The 14,474-nt window shown below is 40.5% G+C and overlaps 1 protein-coding gene across 1 annotated transcript in view; it reads right to left on the reverse strand.

Moving 5' to 3' along the window:
- The window catches only part of LOC138964905 (pre-rRNA-processing protein TSR1 homolog), a 33,924-nt gene that overhangs the window by 16,965 nt on the left and 2,485 nt on the right, over positions 1-14,474 (reverse strand). The window contains exons 2-6 of the mRNA XM_070336975.1: positions 13,832-13,908; positions 10,467-10,553; positions 2,439-2,560; positions 1,293-1,488; positions 363-433 (exon numbers count right to left, since the gene is read on the reverse strand). Of these exons, the coding sequence (XP_070193076.1) occupies positions 363-433; positions 1,293-1,488; positions 2,439-2,560; positions 10,467-10,553; positions 13,832-13,908 (553 nt within the window). The remainder of the gene's footprint in view (positions 1-362; positions 434-1,292; positions 1,489-2,438; positions 2,561-10,466; positions 10,554-13,831; positions 13,909-14,474) is intronic.

Consider the following 14,474-nt stretch of genomic DNA (forward strand, 5'->3'; position numbering starts at 1 on the left):
CACTCAAAATACAAACACGAATGGCTAATTATTGGGAACAAGTCCCCTGGCACCCGGGAGAATAAGAAACATTGAAATGAACAAACAACTTTAATTCTCATCTCATGAGCCAACATTCTGACCGTGATCAAGCGCCATCAAGTTGACGTAACTCTCACAGTACAATTCTTTGAGAGTTGGTATTTGATACAAACCCCCCACACATAAGCACAACAATCCTCCAAGTTCACCCAAATCAATAATTCATACAAACAAAAGCAACCAACCAAGACAAAATTTGTAATTGCTTCATACGTGAAACCAATTTACATTACGACCCCTAACGCAACGCAAAGCTTATGCAGTGATTTAACAGTGCCTACCTTCTGTCCAGTTCTTTGAGCATCGTCTTTCTGGCGTCTGCAGCTTTCTTGGGTGGAAGATCATTCAAACCCTGCCATGAAAAAAGGGGTTATTATCATTGAATAAAACAAGATGATAAATCTACACACAATCTTACAACACTGGCTCAACTTTCCACTAACAAAATGATAAATTCACCCCCCCCAAAAAAAAACCAGCACTGACTTAACTTTGAACAAGCAAGATAATAATGTTATTCACTCAGAATCTTTGAACACAACATTGACTAAAGCCAGATGTGGATGGAACAGTGAGTGCAGGGACGGGGCGGCGTGAGTGCACACTGGGACAAGGAACAGGTGTAAGGAGAAAAAAAAAAAAAGAAAAAAAAAAGCCAGGGGCGGGGATGTAGCTCAGTCGGTAGCGCGCTGGATTTGTATCCAGTTGGCCGCTGTCAGCGTGAGTTCGTCCCCACGTTTGGCGAGAGATTTATTTCTCAGAGTCAACTGTGTGTGCAGACTCTCCTCGGTGTCCAAACACCCCCGTGTGTACACGCAAGCACAAGACCAAGTGCGCACGAAAAAGATCCTGTAATCCATGTCAGAGTTCGGTGGGTTATAGAAACACAAAAATACCCAGCATGCTTCCTCCGAAAACGGCGTATGGCTGCCTAAATGGCGGGGTAAAAAACGGTCATACACGTAAAATTCCACTCGTGCAAAAAACACGAGTGTACGTGGGAGTTTCAGCCCACGAACGCAGAAGAAGAAGAAGACTAAAGCCAGATATTAATTGGGCCAAGTCAACTTCGTGAAGTTTTCTTCCTGAAGCTCGCTGCACACAGCTTTGGCATGGAATTTTCAGTAAAAAACTTCGCAAAGTCAACTTTGGGCTCAATTAATGACAGCCTTAACCCTGTAGTGCTTAAGGGGAAAAAAAAAAGAGCTCACCTGACAAACATACACTGCTGACATGACGCCCTGACTCATCAGACACTTGAGACAGAAATCGCCCGGCTCATCGATGACGTGTTCAGGGGAGGTGACAAAGAGGAGGGAGTCGGCCACTTTAGCTGCATCCAGTACGGAGCGTAGGTTTTCTGCCGGAGGAATGTAGAACGCCACCCTCTGTCTGAAGCGAGCTATGCTGAAAGTGAAACACACAGCTACACAGTTCACTTATCAATACCTAGAGAAGTGGTCATGATGAAAGTACCAATGTGTAAGGTATTCAAAAGTGTCCAAATATAGTTACAAGAAAAACCGAGGGAAAAGAACACAAAATATTCCTGAATTTTACATTTTAAATTGTCATGATCTCTGTCCACCATGGGACGCTATGCAAAAGCGAATAGCAGCTAAGCACTTCACAAGCTCATTTCTTTTTCATTATTTTACCGTCCAATGGGTCAGAAATTCAGATCGCCTCCTCCCAGTGGAAAGCTTTAGAGCAACCATAGACCAAATAGCCTGGACCGCCAACCCGTCACGTGACCCTTCGAGGTTACGACTCTCGACTTTCAGGGGCGCGTCGCGTCCGGTTTGAAAGGCCAGCGATTTGAAGACAGTGAAAAGAAAGCACGCTCCAGTTATTTGTGACAATGGGAGGTGACAATGAACTGGATTTTCCAAAACTCCAAACTAAACTTAACAAAACTCATCAAAAAACATGTTCCCTATGCACTTTTGCTGAGTTTATTTTAGCATTTTCAGAACTTACCTCAGCAACTTCGTCCATGTTTACAATCGACACCGGATATCACGTCCCCCTGATTTCTGAAAGGCTTGTAAGCGTAGGTTCCTAAATGCGAGAGGCCGCTACCTCGTAATAGAGAGAAAGAGCGGAGAGAGAGCTAGTTGGCGGTCCAGGATAAATGGTCTATGGAGCAACGGAGTCGCTCTACCAACTGAGCTACCGACACCCCTCCAAAGAAAATCATGCTTTCTTCGTATCATGACACTTTTCTTTTTTTTCCTTTTCCTTTTTTTCAATAGTATGTGTGTTGTTTTTCATTTTATTTTTGAGCGGAACTGGAAGTCATTTTCACAATAAACTGCAGGCAAAAATTTCCCAGAAAGAACCTAACACTAACATACCTGGCGTGCACAATGCCCTGCTCATTTGTGGTAACCACCCCTCCATCAGTGTTAGAGATGGTCTTTGACAGTGCTTCAACCACAGCCGAGCAGTCAGCCGATCCACTCAGCCCAACCACCACCTGCCAAACAAAGCCGGGAATGTTACAAATTTAAAAAAAAAAAATTTGACACCAAAACAGGAAAAAATTTGTATGAACCCATTCACTCCCTCACAGACCCTAGTTTCCAGATTTTCTGTTAATAACTTGTGTACATTTACATCCATATCAACAATACAAAATGCCCCCACCTTACTTTTAGGTCCTGATTTTCTCAAATGTCTGGAGGTATCAAAAGGAGGGTTCCACTGCAGGAGATATCCCAGCCCAAGGAAAATAATGAGATGGGAGCCAGAGTAAAAGAATCTCCATATGGGTCGTTTTCAGAAAAGGTACTCAGATGTGTGACAAGAAAGTGCAAAAACAAAATTTTGCCCAGAAACTTGAAAGTTCAATTTCATTAAAGTCAACACTTTAACGCACAGGAATCAGGAAAAATCGGGATATTTAATCAATTGGTTGCTTTGTAGGAGGTGATCAAATATCACCGGAGGCCTAGTGTAACAGTTGCTACATAGTAACCAAATGGTTCTGAAAAAACATGTTTAAATGACAGAGGTTTTTTTCTTTTATCAAATCATGTTTGCTTTCAAGTCAAAAGGAAGATTCATACTAAATTTCAAAATTATTTGCAGATTTAAAATCTATCGCTTGTGGATTTTATTTTATTTCCGTATTTCAGAGGGTCAAAAATAAGGGAAAATTGTTTCTTGTTGTTTTTAAAGAGCAGCTGCAGAAAAATGTAGGTTATGAAACTTAGATGCTCCTATTATAGTTCCAGAAAATAAAACTTGTTGATCAATTATAATTTTACTAACTTGTAAAAAAACAACATTAAGAAAACTGTAACAGTTGTTACAAAGTAACCAAGTTGACCATAAGGTGAGGCTGGGGGTGCTAGAGGCCAATCTATGAAAGGCAGGGGGGTCAACATGACCAACAGGTGAGGCAGGGTGGTCCACATGACCAACAGGTGAGGATGGGGGGGGGGGGGGGGATCAACATGACCAAAAGGTGAGGATGGGGTGTCAACATGACCAACAGGTGAGGCAGGGGAGTTCACATGACCAACAGGTGAGGCAGGGTGGTCCACATGACCAACAGGTGAGGCAGGGTGGTCCACATGACCAACATGAGGCAGGGTGGTCCACATGACCAACGGGTGAGTCAAGGGGGTCAGCATAACCAACGGGCGACACAATAAGGCAAATGTTCGCGCCGCGGTGCTGATGAAGCAAAAAAATCTCGTGACAAAACGATTGGTCCGTAAAGTCGCGTCATCAACCGGTCCATGAATGGCCCTTATATGAATGGCATTCTTTCTGTTATCATGGCGTGCGCACCTCGTCATTGATGTGACTGGGAACATGAGTCGGATTTAGGTGCCCCTAAAATCTGTCGGAATTAGATACACCTACCCTATATTGGCATTGGCTATTATCTCTTACTAGCAACTCATGTGCGCGAGAGTTTGCGTGCGAGAGTTTGCGTGCGAGAGTGTGTGTGTGTGTGTGTGTGTGTTTGTGTGTGCATGTGTGTGTGTGTGTATGTGTGTTTTTGTTTTTGTTTATGTGCGTGTGTGTGTGTGTGTGTGTGTGTGCAGTATTATAGTGAGTATGGTCCTATGGATGTGGCGGACGTGCCTGTCTGGAGTACTTTGGGTGTTCTTACTTCGTATGTTTTGTTGTTCTTATTTATGGTTTTTAAGGTTGTTGTCATATGTTGTTTGGTTGTTTTAAGAGCAGATGAACCACGCTTTTCCATCCATTGTTTAATTGTATTGACAATAAATTTGTTTGTTTATTTGTTGCTTAACGTCCAGCCGACTACGCAGAGCCATATCAGGACGAGGAAGGGGGGGATGAAGGGGGCCACTTGTCAAGCGATTCCTGTTTACAAATGCACTAACCCATTACTTGTGTCCCAGCAGGCTTTAGTAAAACTAAATTAATACCTACTGGAAGATTACCAGTTTCCAGTATGTTAAAATAGGCTTAACCTATCTACTGCTGGACTTACATCAGAACACTAACAGATTAAGGGGAGGTGGGCCAGTGCACAACCTTTTTTTCAATTTTGAATGTTTTATTGTGTCTGAATGTTATTTTATGAAAGAAATGAACAAATGATGACAAAGAATAGTCACTTTTTGTATTTTCGGTTGCTGGTTTTTGTTTTACGCGACAAAAACAGTCAAAATACAGACAAAAGTGGAGTACAGGAGATACACGGATTTTCATCAGATGTGATTGTCACACTTCTAATTATTGTTTTATTTTATCCTTCTGGGTATGCTCTAGGGGATTACGAAGCAGATTTTGTTTATTATATTTATATTTGGAGTTAGGAACACTTCTTTGTTACAACTGTCAAACTTTAGGGTAACGCTTGCGAAATTATTTTTTGAAATAATCTGGATATGACTATAATAAAATTTCAGCAAAATCCCTTCGTAATCCCCCAGAATGTTATATTCTGCACAAACTACAAAAGAAAATATTGCTCTAGCTAAATTACAGCCAGAGAAATCGCGTAACCCAAGACGTAACCGTAGGCAAAATGGCTGAACTGAGAAAAACGACATTGAAGATTGAACATCACAGAAACACTATTGAAACAGACACACAAGGACAAAACTGTGTTATGAATGAACAGCTTAGTTTATTTGAATTGCAAACTACTTAGCCTTTAGCACGTCAGCAGAGAATTTATGCGTCCATCCCTTCTTTCCCTCTGTCAACCAGCATGGGGATACTGCCCCAGCGCTAAACGTGTATCAATGACCCGATTCTCGTTTGTATTTGCATGCGAGAATAACGGTATTTTTAACGGTAACTTACTTGAGCCAGAACGAGACTTATTTCCTTCCGTTATCTCGTCGATTTGTTGGTTTCCTCGAAGTTTTCTGCTTTTGTTTTTACATCGATACAGTACTTTGGTGCTTCGACAAGCAAGATGGAGGATGATGAGTTTGAAACTTTCGTTTGAGTTGTTTTTTGACAACAAATCGTACGTGGAATCTGAACGATTTACTGAGGAAGCTCTTCGCAATGAACTGTGTACCGCGGTGAAGAAAATGACACAGTTCGTCAAGACAGTGACGGAATTTACGAAAGTGCAGATTGATACAAACAGTTGCTGATCCAGTTTCGTTCGGGAAATGGCAGGCCCAGGAAACATTACCGATAATCTGACTGATGTTGGATACTTTCTCCTGTTTTTTTGTTTTTTTGCGTAGCAAATGCTCAACTTGCTTGTCGAGGTGATACTGCACAGAAACTGACTCAAATTCAGCGCAAAGCAAGCCAGTGCCGAGACGTAAAAAGTGTGCTGCATGGCGTGTTCGGAAATGGCGACCTGTGGATCTGCGTGGAGATCAAAGCTTTCCTCTGTATCGGAAACACCGACAGAATCCAAACTTTGGCCTAGTACCAGCGGAACTACTTGTTGTTGCTAACCGAACTAATAAAGACATTGTCCTCTTTCTTATTTCGAGCCATTGTTATCGTATCAAAGGTTGTTTCTCAAGGAAAAATTCGCTTTCGGTTGTCACCGATCGTTTGATGTGTAACCAGGATGTTGTGAAACCGAGTGAACTTCGGGTGTTCCCGTCATGGCCGAGAGTCTCTTCGGTAGTTTCCGTATGCAAAATTCGTAAGCTGAGCATGCGCACTCACAAAGTAAACTGGTTCCCGATTTCGGTTTATGAAACGAACCAATGGATGTCGAGTACCTTCCAAATAAGGACATTTCCGTTCGATTACGATTGCTGCCTTTGCAACGGACAAGTGGCTGAGTGAATGGAACATTCATCAAAACACTGATGTCATGTTATAGGTCAAGAGCTGCTGCGCAGTTTCGTATGTCGTGAATGCACTGTTTTGCTGAGGACAAAGCCGTAACTAGCCTTTGAAATGAGACATTTTTTGGCGGGGGAATATCGACTACAGAAGACAATCAATGCCACACATGTTCACATTTTGTCTTTATTGACAGATAAATAGGACACTTTTGACAAAAACACCGACACACATGGATGATAGGTATGTTATGGAAACATAATCTGCTAAAATACCCAAAACAGTGTTTTGAACGATTTGGTCAATTTTGCACTGGCCCACCTGCCCTTAAACTATACATGAATCGCGAGACAAGCGGCAAGAGAAGAGATTTTTGGAAAAAATACAGGTGAATGAGCAAGAAGGCAGAAAAAAGAAAAGAATTCATGAAGAAAAAGAGAGCATGACAGGAAAGAGGAACCAAAAATCTACCTAACAGCAAACTAGAAAGCTCCTGCGGTTCCAAAAACAGGAGGGGCCTTTAATTTCATAACCGCAGTGCCCCACTGCGGGAATTGACAATAAATGATCTTATGTCTAATGTCTTATCTTATGTCTTATATACAACATACGGAATACGCTGATCCTGCCAAACAAGACATATAGGCTTATGCCAATCTTTACGATATTTAGAGCCCTAAGAATGAAACAATAATCTCAATCGGTCGGAATTAGATACACCTTCCCTAACTGTCGTTTTTTGTTTATCTGCAAAAACTGAGTCTGTTCACTATGACTTAGGCCTTGACTGTCAATTCATTAATCAAAATGGATGTTTTAGAAAAAAATTGTTTGGTTTACTATATTTTAACTAAATTAGGTTAACTGTTTCGTGTCTCCGGTCCCAAGACTAGTTAACAAGTAGCGTAAGGCAAAATTACTATATTTGGTTAAGCTGTGGAACTCAAAGAATGAAACTGAACGCACTGCATTTTTTTACAATGACCATAGTCCACCGCTCGTGCAAAAGGCAGTGAAATTGACAAGCCTGTTTAGCGCGGTAGTGGTTGCGCTGTGCTGCGTAGCACGCTTTTCGTTTTAACTTTCTGAACGTGTTTTTAATCCAAATATATCTATCTCTATGTTTTTGGAATCAGGAACCGACAAGGAATAAGATGAAATTGTTTTCAAATCGATTTCGGAAAAAAATAATTTAATTTAATAATAATTTTTATATTTTTAATTTTCAGAGCTTGTTTTTAATCCGAATATAACATATTTATATGTTTGTGGAATCAGAAAATGATGAAAAATACAATGCACGTTATTTTGGATCGTTTTATAAAAAAAACAATTTAATTACAATTTTCAGATTTTTAATGACCAAAGTCATTAATTAAGTCTTATGCCTACAAGCTGAAATGCACTACCAAAGTCCGGCCTTCGTCGAAGATTGCTTTGCCAAAATTTCAATCAATTTTCATGAAAAATGAGGGTGTGATAGTGCCGCCTCAACTTTTACAAAAAGCCGGATATGACGTCATCAAAAACATTTATTACAAAAATGAAAAAAATGTCTGGGGACATCATGCCCAGGAACTCTCATGTAAAATTTCATAAAGATCGGCCTAGTAGGTGGTCGTCTACATTTTTGCTTTTTTTCAAGAGAGAAATTCCTTCATGGCAGATTTTGCACAAAGTTAGATCTAAACACGATCAAAAACAGTACTCAAGCTATTATTTTTATCTGAGGACCCTTTTCATTCATTCTGCAAACACAATAAAAAACAAGAAGAGCAAACGCTCGATCGAGTCACTTTCGCAGTTCTGAATATTATATGAGGCATCAGATGGACAGGAAGAAATTGCTATTCACAACACAATGAGTCACGTTCACATAAAATTTGAGCCCGGTCACTTTTATAGTTTCCGAGAAAAGCCCAACGTTAAGTTGTGTGTTGCCGAACAGAAAAGGCAAGTTATCTCCCTTGTTTTTCTGATAACGTTCGTAAAAGGCTACAGATGTAAATACTTTGATGTAAAGAATAATCCTACAAAGTTTCAATCACATCCGATGAACTTTGTCAAAGATATAAAATGTCTAATTTTTCCTTTGACGCTGACCTGTGACCTTGAAAAAGGTCAAAGGTCAACGAAACCATCGTTAAAGTGTAGAGGTCATTGGAGGTCACGACTAAACAAAATATGAGCCCGATCGCTTTGATAGTTTCCGAGAAAAGTCCAACGTTAAGGTGGTGTCTACGGACGGCCGGCCGGCCGGATGGCCGGCCGGACAGACTAACACTGACCGATTACATAGAGTCACTTTTTCTCAAGTGACTCAAAAACGCTCGCGCTGGACCCGAGTACTCTTCAGACTGGCTCGCTCCCCCAGTATGAAATTTTTTGTCTTGTGCACGTGGATTTAAAAAAAATTAAAATAAAACAAAATAAAAAAATTATTTATTTATTTTACACAATTAAAAAATTATTAGAGTAAAATAAAACATTAAAACGTTCATAATAAACAATAGTAAACAAGAATTTAATAAAAAAAAATAATAAATAGATCGCCCATGCCGGGAATCGAACCCGGATCACTTTGGCCATAGGCGGACGTGCTTTCCACCAAGCCACCAACTCTGACAATGTTGCCAGTGAACTCAAATGCCTAGTGTGCTAACTTTGCTCGTTCAGGTCGTGCAGCACGCGAAGTGGCACACGCACGCAAAGCCTGGTGTCGCTGGCTGTTCTATTAGCCGAACAGCAGTTCTATCCCACCGCGAATTGCGCCCACCGCCAAGAGATTGGTTTTTGTGGATTATTTCGCATTTAGGTCCCAGGTAACATTATGAAGTTTTAATACGATCAATCGGACCTATTATCAAGTTAGTGTATCAACTTTTGAACAAACTGCGCCCAGTAGCTTCCCATCAATAAGCTGTTAAGTGGAGAAAGACACACACACACACACACAGACTCACACACACACAGGATTAAAGTCTGCTGAGCCCAAGTACTAGCGTACTCGGGGATAAAATAGAAATGTACATGCCAATCGATATAGGTGCAACATTTTATCTTGTACACACAAGTGCTCCAAAGAGTCAACAGTCATCACATTCACAAACCCAACAGTAACGAAAACGTGACCGTTCATAAAACTGTTGGAACAACACGCACCATTTCATGAATCACACTTTTGAAGTTCCGCCGGTAGTGCGTATAAATACACAGGAAATATAGATCGAAATTGCTTTTCGGAAAACAATTATCATACAATATGTATGTTCAGTCGTTACATCAAAACTGTCCTGCTTTTATTTCAGGCTATAAAAAGTGTGTAAATAAAACTCCATACAATTTACATTCCGTCCACACAATCTGACTGCTTCACACATCAATGCTTTATGTGATTCGGAGTAAGAATATGTAATTTAATGGTGGCTTGGTTGTTCCCGTCAGTTGAAAGCCTCTTACACGGATTTGACTAAATACCTAGTGGTTACACACGCATCTCCTGAGATCTTGGACACCTTCATCGTCAATAGGGCCTACTGCACCGCAGAAGAGGTAGAAATACTCGCAAAATGCATTAAACAGCTTATCCAGAGAACACTCGTAGTCGATGATGTACCGATAAGGGCGTGTGTCCTGGGCACGCTGTAACTTCACATGAGCATAGTCTGAACATAGCAGTGCTGGTCGGACGGACTGGGTTTTTAATGATTGCTAGTTTGACTTTTGTTTTAGTTGAGAGTACGAGCACACACACTCAAACACATACGGCTTGTCATGTTGATCATAAGAGAGAAATAGAACAGCGAATAGAAGGAAACATAACAGATTACGTCCCCTTAATATGACGCGATGGACGACACACGTCATGAAATCTATGACGCTACGATGATAGTCTCGGCAAGTCGAAACTAAAACTCAGCTATAACACTGAACGACTCTTGCGCAAGTTCTCAAAAGCGTGGTTACCCCTTGCACATCCGGTCTATAGGTACATGTGCATTTTGGAATGTCAAGGACGACAGAAAGTAGAGCCAGCTATGATGTATTTCGTGCACCCTTATTTATCCTCTATTTTATGTGTTATAAGAGTGCAATAGTTACATCATAGATGTAACAAGAATACTGACCACGAAGTGTGGGGGCGTGCGCTGACCACCTCTCTGTCTTTTCTTCTCCAGAATGGCATCCCTCTTCTGCTTTCTCACCTGATTGGCCTACGCAACATAAAACAGCAAAGGTAATTAGTATCTATACATGTATTATGGACACATGTCACATGAGTCAGGTAATGATATTACTTTTTCTTCAGCTAGAATAACAATCATCATATTTCTGTCAAATTTGAATACATGCACAACTGAATGGCACAATCATTTTAAGGTATGTCGTTTGACGTCACACTTCATGCATACCCCCTGCCCTTGGCGTGCAAAATGGCGGCACTGGACTGTGGGATATAGATATGCTGACCTAAAACACTGTCTAGGCTCTTTTTAATATTTTATTAACATACCTGGCAACTGTGAACTGACTTTTTTTTCTGAATCGCTGGGGCATGTGCCTTTTCCTGCCAGACCTCTAGGTTTAGTTTACATTCAACAAGAGGCGAAGCCTTCAAGGCTCACGTAAGAAATCGACAAACAGTAACACAAACTTAATCACTCCGTCACACATACACACACACACACACACACACACACACACACACACACACACAGTAAGCATAGGTGAAACTATGCAAGAAAGCGAGACCCTGGATCTGCCAAGAAGTCTCGGCCCGCTCACAATAACAATGACCGAGACTTTCAGTAATTCCTTTGCGTGACGTCTAACCCTCTTACGTCATAATGTGACGTCTTCAAATAGTTTCTATCACACACGTCGAACACTTTTGACCGAGACTGACGTAATCCATAGACTCGGAAATGTTAAAGTTTCTACCACAGACATACACACATACATACATACGCACGCACGCACGCACGCACGCACGCACAGACAGACAAAGTTTATCATCGCATAGGCTACACTTACGTGAGCCAAAAATTGCAGTTCAAATTGGTAAACGATAGACCCCAGTATTATATTGTATGATAGGCGGTAATCATGGCAAAACCTGAGTTGAAACTGGTTCAAGTTAGTTCTTGCCTAAAAAGTAAAATAAATCACCTCACCTTCCCATTAGGCCAACAAAAAAAATAGTCTGTTTACGGTATCCCGACCGACCCTATTTTTTCGCGCGACCCTAGACTTTTTGGGGGCATTTGGGGGAGAAAAAAAAAGTCTGTTTTTGACAAAATAACTTAAAAATATGTTTTTCTGAAAAAAAAATAATTGAAAAAAAAAAAATTAAAACAAAAATCCCGACCTACCGACCCTATTTTTTTGGCCTATGTTACCGTAAACAGACTTTTTTTTTTGGTTGCCTTACCTCTCAGTCAAACGCTGTAGAGAAGGATATAAACAGAAGAAGAAGCAACAAATTGGTACAATATATTAACAGCTATTGTGTTTTCAGTGTAGCAATAGGGTCCGATATTTAGACGAGACAAGTATAATGCCGACGAGTCGAAGACGAGTCGCATATATACTTGTTCGAGTCTAAATATCGGACCCTATTGCTACGCTGAAAACACAATAGTGATTATATATTGTACCAATTTGCATAGCTGTTCTGACCTTGATTTGTTGTTCCAAACTTACAAAATGACAGTTTTTGCGTCGATCTCAGGTTTTGATAGCAGACGTCGTTTCTTATGCGCATTAGTTTTGCGCAGGCGCCACACTGACTTTGAAAAAAACCTCGATTTGACAACACAGCTCTTAAACAGCTTTTTATTAGTTCATTCGAATACAACAATAAGAAATTTGAGTTTTTTTACTTTTGAACAAGACTACTTATGAAGAAGACCAAAACACAACATAAACGGAAAACTAGAAACAACTGAAGAACTAGGATGCAACAAGGGAAGGAGAAGAGAACAGCTAATCGCGAGCAGACGGCAGCAAAGTTTTCACAATTTCAGTTTGGGTGAATGCCATGGCATTTAATGATTTATACTTGTCTCGTCATGAAGCGAATTTTTCAACCTCAGTTATAAACGACTACATGAATGTTAGTGCCATGGGTTGTACATGTACATCAATACTTCAGAAGGGAAGTAGGGTATTTGGTGTGGAGTTACGAGATAAGAAAAGCCGAATGCTATTCTGATGAACACTTGGGGGAATTCGGGGGCTGTGATTGGATGGTCTCTTCCGATCATCAAAGCATAATGCTGCGGAAGTCGGCCATTTTTCTCAATATCCAAAAGCATATTGTCAATAACAAAGACGCATGGTTCCGGTTTCTTCCACGTGTATAAAGAACACGCATACCTCGCCAGGTTTGTTTCTGTGACTAGTCGACAAACGATGCCATTTGCTTTGTGTGTGTTTTTGTTGTTGCTTACTGTACATGACATACATTCCGTGTAAAATTCAGTTCTTTAACAGGCAACAAACCTTGCAAATTTCCAGAAGCTGCAATCTGAAGCGACCTATCTCTGATTCTAGCAGACGATCTCTCCAATGTTTAACACAAAATCAGCAAACTCTCCTGTCACATAGAACGTCCATTGTATAGTGCAATGTTGAAATGAAGTTACCGGTCTGAAACATTTAGTCGTTTCTTCTGAGACAATCCTTGTTCTCTTATCATCTACAGATTTACCGCAGTCCTCACCACGCGAATTCCCAACAGAAGTCAGACTTTCGAACATACAATCTACGTAGGCAAGCATGATACGTCATGACGTCATATGATTCCTAGCATATTGACGTAATGCTAAACATTCGGTTATCTCGAGTTTTCTCCGTAATACATGTCCGTGGGTTTTCCAATGTTCGGTTATTTCCGTGGCTTCATGCGGAAAGGGAACCGTCGTCTGCAATCAACGACATGGACCATTCTGGTACTTGTTGCTGACAAAAACATGATTTTAACACAGAATTTAATGTCAGAATAGCTAAACGCTATTGTGTTTTCATCGTAGCAATAGGGTCCGATATTTAGACTCGAACAAGTATAATGCGACTCGTCGGCATTATACTTGTCTCGTCTAAATATCGGGCCCTATTGCTACGCTGAAAACACAATAGCTGGTAATATATATATATATAGCAAGGAGTACTGTATCAGATAGAGAGCTCCTTGATATATAGCTAAAACCCACAGAGCAAACCACATGCAAATTCTTCCCACTATGTAAGTGTAACAGTTAGTATGAAAAAGCATTGTTGTACTTATTGTCTTCAGGATCTGAATGTATTGTAATAACTTTCTTCACAAATGTTCACCCACACTCAAATTTAACATCAAACATGTTGAATATGAAGTAAAAATAAAATATGTGACAAAATATGATTAATCACTTAATAAGTTAATTATTAAGCATGCAAGTGCAACTGCAAGCAAAAAAGTCATTCTGAAGACTTTTAGTTTTAGTCTTACCTGATTCCTCCTCACTGTCCGCTTTTCTGCAGCTTTAAACTTCTTGGTCATGGACTTCGCACTCTCATTCACTCTACCTGTGGCAAAGAAATTAACACAATTCATTCATACAGTGTTGTTGCCAGCCTAAGAAGACAATAGGTCATTTGGACCTCCCTAATAGGTCCAAATGTCCTGGCTTTAAGTTTAAAAAAACAATAGGTCCAAATTGTATCGCCATACCTTTAATGATACATGCAATGCAAAATAACTTACACTTTACAGTCCGGAGTTAAATCTATCTTTTTGCGCAAAAATGACAATAAAGCCATTGAACAATGAAAACACTTTGCTTTGATGTCGCTTCCTAGTTTTAATTGTTCATAAACTTTGCGAGGAGAAAGAGCCTGACATTCCTGGCCTACCCTTTCCAATACAGTGCCCGGTGTGCGAACGTAGGGATCCTGCCTGATCTTCGCATTACCATGCCGTAGTATTACATGTATATTGATGAACTTTGTGCCGTTTTCGGTAAATAGGTACACCGGTTGGATCGGGTATTTCCGTAAACGCAGCCTCGAGTGTCAATGACGACAAATACGGACTTATCGGCACTGAGTGCAGTTTTACTCGTAGCGAACATGAGCATTTCGATCGGGGTTTG

The sequence above is a fragment of the Littorina saxatilis genome, linkage group LG4 (genome assembly GCF_037325665.1).
Source record: "Littorina saxatilis isolate snail1 linkage group LG4, US_GU_Lsax_2.0, whole genome shotgun sequence".
In the NCBI taxonomy this organism is placed as follows: Eukaryota; Metazoa; Mollusca; class Gastropoda; order Littorinimorpha; family Littorinidae; genus Littorina; species Littorina saxatilis.